This window comes from Cynoglossus semilaevis, chromosome Z (genome assembly GCF_000523025.1).
Source record: "Cynoglossus semilaevis isolate Cse_v1.0 chromosome Z, Cse_v1.0, whole genome shotgun sequence".
NCBI lineage: Eukaryota > Metazoa > Chordata > Actinopteri > Pleuronectiformes > Cynoglossidae > Cynoglossus > Cynoglossus semilaevis.
This window is the reverse complement of record NC_024328.1, coordinates 13,836,292-13,842,324: the sequence shown is the minus strand read 5'-3', so window position 1 is coordinate 13,842,324 and position 6,033 is coordinate 13,836,292. Positions and strand designations below refer to the sequence as shown.

At 42.7% G+C, this 6,033-nt stretch overlaps 1 protein-coding gene across 1 annotated transcript; it reads right to left on the bottom strand.

The window, feature by feature from the left end:
- Positions 1-882: 882 nt before the first annotated feature.
- On the bottom strand, positions 883-6,033 carry kazald3 (Kazal-type serine peptidase inhibitor domain 3). The gene is made up of 4 exons (XM_017043013.2): positions 5,138-6,033; positions 2,320-2,480; positions 2,068-2,215; positions 883-1,202 (listed from the first exon to the last, which is right to left on the bottom strand). The coding sequence occupies exons 1-4, from the start codon at positions 5,664-5,666 to the stop codon at positions 1,117-1,119; spliced, it is 924 nt and encodes a 307-aa protein (XP_016898502.1). The 5' UTR covers positions 5,667-6,033; the 3' UTR covers positions 883-1,116.

Below are 6,033 nucleotides of genomic sequence, written 5' to 3'. Positions count from 1 at the left end.
GAGAAGAGTTTGAACTTTCATCCTGACCAAAATCTGGCTTCTGTAAGTTCTGCCACCTAAACTCAGGGGTCAGAGGTCAGTGTAAGGTCACATGGTCTGACTACTGTATGTTTGGTCAGCAATTAATTTTTTTTAATTGTTAAATAATTTTTGATGCTGTTCCCACAGACGTCGATGTCTTTTCATGGTCGGGAAAATGAGTTCTCTGCTGTGTGAGAAAAGTCCCAGAATCCCCCTGACACCGATGCTCGCGCTCCCCTTTCAAGGGAAATTCTGTCCGTCTGCTGGTCCAAAGTCATCTTTCACAGGAAAAAGTCGAGTCAATAAAGACACTTCCTGTTCTTGGCGATGGTTCCACCACTCAAACTGGGACTAGCTATGTAGGGAGAATGCATTCCTGGTACTGTTTTTGGTACTGTTTCTGGTTAGAATTCCTGCAGGAGCCTTCAGTAGTGATCTGGACTCATGGATTTATGTGTATTTAAGTGAAAGAAAATATATGTTAGTTACAGTGTACCAGCCGCTTGTTGTGTCAAACTCAACCACTGGAGGGAGCCACATCAAAACCCAGTCCTAGTTGCGTATTGACAATATCTGGTGGGCCGCAAAAGAAAAAAAGATGTGACGGGCCAGATTTGACCCGCGGGCCTCATGTTTGATACAGGTTTGACACGTTTTATACACTAAGGTAAACAGTTGAGTACTGAATTGCAAGGAATGTTGGGAGGGGGGACAACATTTTATGTCCAGTTGTCACTCATCACACAATCATTCACACTAACATTCACAATAACATTCACACAATCATTCACACTAACATTCACACAGTCATTCACACAATCATTCACACTAACAATGATATTAAAACCACTGTTTGTTTGTTTTTTTTTACATTTATTTAAAACAATAAAAAGTTATTTTGATTCAGGAAAATCTGCTGAGTCATGTTCAGAGTACTGATACAAAGTACTGCAGTAATGTAAGTGTTTTTTAACGAGTTAAAGGTTTATCCCTGACCGTAGAACTAACTTCACTTTTTTTTCTCAATCGTTTTCTGAATCGTCCACCACCTGACTGTGGCGCTGTTCTGGTCTCCAGGAGAGACCCTGGTCCGGGTCAGTACGAGTCGTTGTCGTAGTCTGTAGCGTCCATTAGCTGCTCCATTACTGAGACTCTGTTGGCCAGGTACGACGACAGCTCCTCTGAGAAGACAAGTGTCAAAGATGAGGTGCGTGGAACCATAGTGGGACAGTGTGTGTCAGCTAATAGCCTTTCAAAATAACTGAAAAGAACTTCAAAGTTACGTTGCATGGTAGGAACAAAGTCGGACTTCCATTCCTAACGTGCGAAGTAATTAGACACGTAGCCAACATGAAGGGCAAAAAGTTCTCAAAATAACAACACAAATGAACATTAACGAATGTAGCGCAATCCAACGTACGGCAGACAACAGGCTAATGTCAACAAAGCCGCCGACGTACTCCTCCGCAGCGCTTGCCAACTAGTTCCCACATAAAGTAGCGGGCTAGTTTAAGTGCGGTACAGCAGGAGGTGTCAAACATACGGCTTGCAGGCCAAAACCGGCCCAATAGGGATTTCAATCTGGCCCGCTTGATGAATTTTGAAGACAAAATAACACACGAATGTTTTGTAAAAAATATTGTTACTTAGTGATTGTTATTTATCGGTAATCATGTTATGATTTTACTGGTCCGAACCCAAATGAGTTTGACAGACCTAGCGTACAGCTAGCTACATAGATTTCTCATGCATCGCAACATGTATTTACTCAGATTACTTGTATACAATACATGCTAATGCAGTATTTTAAAAGTCACAAACATTCGCGATCCAAGTCAATAGACATTATTCGTAAACTCCTGGGAAACATGATGCGAGACGATCCCAAAAAAAAAATCTCTTGTGACCCACCTGAAGGTGGCGACCCAGTCTTTGGGAAACAATGTGCTAACGGACTGAGCAGCTCAGTAAAGTCATGCTTTAGGCGCTGCCATTGGCATTAAATGATTGGTCATTGAATGACCTATTGACCTTGACCCGCTGTACCTGCTCCCAGAACTCCCAGCACCGCCGAGGCAGACACCGATCCAAGGTTGTTACGAGCGACGCAGCGATACGTCCCAGAGTCTCCCGGCTCTGCTCCCTCGATCTGCAGCCAGCTGGAGAGCTCAAACTTCAGGGGCCCACCCCGGGACTGGGACACAGACGCAGACAAACAGGTCAGACGGCAGACAGAGGACTTTTCTTTTCCTTGTCGGTGGTAAAGAACCAGGGGGGAGGGGCAGTTTGTAAACACACCTGAACAGAGATGTGAGGGTCGTCACCGGGCAGTACAACGTCTCGTCCCTCCTTCCTCCACTCCACCAGGGCCATGGGGAACGCAAAGACCTCACAGAGGAACACCATACTACTTCCTGTTCCGTTCACCTGGCTCTGAGGCGGGACCTTAATTACAGGGACTGACGAAGGAAGGGACAGACAATAGTTTTGTACCTCCAGTGTACATGTACCAGAATATGTGTGTCAGTAGCTTCGCGTGGTTTCTTTCTTCAATTCCTTCCTTTTGTTTTCAACTAAACAGGCCTAAAGTGAGTTAGTAAATCATGGGTAAATTACAAACTAAAAGATCATTATCTTTCATTAAATAAAACCTTTTGACACTTTTAAACATTGAGACACAATAACAACCAACCTAGTTAATTAGAGACTCACTATAAAAACCAAGTCAGAAGAGAAGAGAGAGAGGGGGCGGGGCAAAACAACAGTATGTCATCAGAAGAGAATATCAATTGAAAACATACTATGTACTGCAGTTATTTGGGGGGAAATTGCAGAGAAAACCTCCTGTGTGTGTTTTTCTGGTATAGCTATACTTGTAGGGACACGTTTTTATTAAAACATTATTGTTATAAGGACACGTTGTCTTGTAGGAACATTTCCAGGTCTTGACTCAGTGAGAGGTTTTTTAAGGTTTTTTTAAGGTTTAAATCTTTAAGTTGGAATTTGATTTTTTTATTTGTATTTTTTTATATTTGTTATAATTATGGTTAGTTTGAGTGTCTGGGGAATACGTTGTTTGTGCTAGCTTGTGTCTCTGAGTGTGAAGGATTTTTCTTTTCAGTTTTTTCACATATATTTTTTTTTCTCTGCTGTCACTGAGGAATGTGTGTTTAACAGACAATTTAGTTATCAGTGGCTGCACTTTAGGTGTTAGTACACTGTAATTTAAAGCTGCAGCAGAAGGCTTAAGTATGTCATTATGACATTTTCAGAGTAAGCTAACAATGTGCTAGCCTCAGTAAAAATGACAGAAGGCTTGCTCGCTGAATAATAAATCCAAGTTCAGCAGCAACTTTGATGACAACTGTCTCACTGCACACCCATCTTCCAGTTGTCTTTCTGGCGCCTGGGGGTTTTACAGATTAGAAATCCACCACGACCTCTGTTTTGGTGCCAGCAGCAGGTTTTAACTTCTGTAAAAATAAGACACACGCCTGGCTTCTTATCAGCTTAGAGTCCATGTGTTTGACCGGGTGGCCTGCGGTCCACAAATTTAAATAATTTTAATAATGCACCTTTAAATTGTGTACCACCTCTTCTCACATGAACAGTTAAAACAAATCACTGCAGCAACATCTGAGTCCTAGATCTCTGCAGCATAGATCTGACAAAAATCTATTTTTTTTCCTCAACAAGGTTTTCGTACAAATGTGTTTTCTTTGGACCTGAGGAAAATCTTTGTCCCATTTACAGCCGCTTTCTAATAGAGTGACTGGGTGGGTCACCCATGAACAGCTTGGTTGACCTTTGTCCTATCAAAATAAATAAAATAAAATAAATCCAAAATCTGTATATTGGATATTTCTCAATTTTTTTTTGAAGTATATTGAAGTATTTCAGATTCTGATTTTTTTTTTTGCTGAAGTAATAGCTAATCAAAGGACCCGAACCACTGAGCTGGAACAGTGGTGTTGGAACAGAGGGGCAGTCAGGTCGGGGGGTGCATATGGGGGTCAGTAACACTGTAGCCCTGTTTCCATGTCAACACTGGCTATTTGTTAAAAGAAAGCACAGAGACGGGTGGGGTCTGAATGATGGGGAGCAGTGAGGGGCAGGGGGTCTGGTGAGGGGGTGAGGGTAGGGTGGGGGCGTCCAGAAAACTGTCCCTAACCAGGGTCTCCCTGTATCCACGACCATAACCTGGTACACGGATCGGATTTCATCTGAGGCCTGTGTGTTTATTCACTCTTGCGGAAAGGTGTAAAGCAAGGGTGTCAAACATATGGCCCGCGGGCCAAAACCAGCCCACCAGGGGTTTCAATAGGGGTCGTTAGATGAATTTTGAAAGTGAAAAAAAAGCACAAACTCTTCATGCTAGTGATATATATTTTTAAATTATATCTATATTATATTTATTGAATTATCCATCAGCTAATGTTGGACATTTGACAAAGTAATTATTGAATTTTTTTCTATGGTTCACATCTGTGTCTCTGGAGGTGCTCCCCCTGTGGAAGAGGTGGGCGGAGCATGCCTTACCATTTAAAGGTGAAGGCATGCAGAGAAACCAGATGTTTATAAATACATATACATATATATTTCTACATATATTTTTCTTTGGAATATATACATATATATTTCTACATATATTTTTCTTTGGAATATATATATATATACATATTTGACATAGATCTACAAATATATATACATATATACTTGACATAGATCTACAAATATATATACATATATATCTCTATATATATTTTTCTATGGAATATATGTATACATATATTCCATAGAAAAATATATATATAGAAATATATATGTATACATATATATTTCTATATATATTTTTCTATGGAATATATGTATACATATATATTTCTACATATATTATTATTTGGAATATATAAATATAAACATATACTTGACATATATATACGTATATATATATACTTGACATAGATCTACAAATATATATATATATATATATATATATATATATTTAAAACCCTGCTACATATATATATTAAAACCCTGACAACTTCAGCGGTGGTTCACTGTCAGTCTGGAAACATGAAACACAGACAGAGAGACAGACAGACAGCAGTGTTACCTGTCTTACAGGGCCCCTTCCCTTTGACCCTCAGCTCTGCTCTGGAGAACGCCGCTTCTCTGAACTGACACTTGTTCATGTACGTGACTCCATCACTGCCGCACACGGGCTCCTGCTCCTCACACACACACACCTCCTCTTCGTCCTCCTCCGCTCCCCCCGCTGTCCCCGCGGGTCGAGGGTCAGCCTGACACCGCAGCCCTGTCCCGCAGAGCCCGTAAAATAGGTTCCTCTGCCCGGGGTCGCAGGCCTGACCCTCCAGGTTTGCACACTCCATGCAGCAGCCGCAGGAATCCAGAACGACGCCGGCCCGACAGCCGCGGGTGTGCGGACACTGGTCCAACTCACACCGCCCGCACTCCTCCGCGGCCCGGGTCCAATTCTGTTGCGTGCCTCCGTCCAGCTCGTCGTCCAGCTGCTCGTACTCCATCAGGTCGTCGCGGAGATCCGACAGCTGGTTCGGAAAAGCTCGGCATGTGTGCAAGGTCAGACAGACACCGAGGAAGACGATCACTCTCATCCCCGACATGTGAACTCAACCAGGCTCCTGGAGCGGACAGGTGTCCGGTTCAGCGACAGACTCGAAAGAACCGAACCGAATCGAACCAAGGACGCGTCTGATGAGTTCGTGAGGTCGCAGCCTCGACACTCACATTCCAAAGAAAGTCCGGAACGAAGTAGAAACAAACGCATGAAAAAAAAAATCACAGGTGGAAAGTGAATAAAGTTTCAATTTAGTCGAAAAAAATCCGTTTAGTCGACGACTCACATCGACACCGACTACCGTTCACCAACGAACGAACCAGTTCCCGAGGCCAGAACCCCGACCAGGTCAGAGTGTGAAGTTTGAACAGCTGAGCTGCTCGCGCTGCTCCAGTTTCCATAGGAGCGCACGG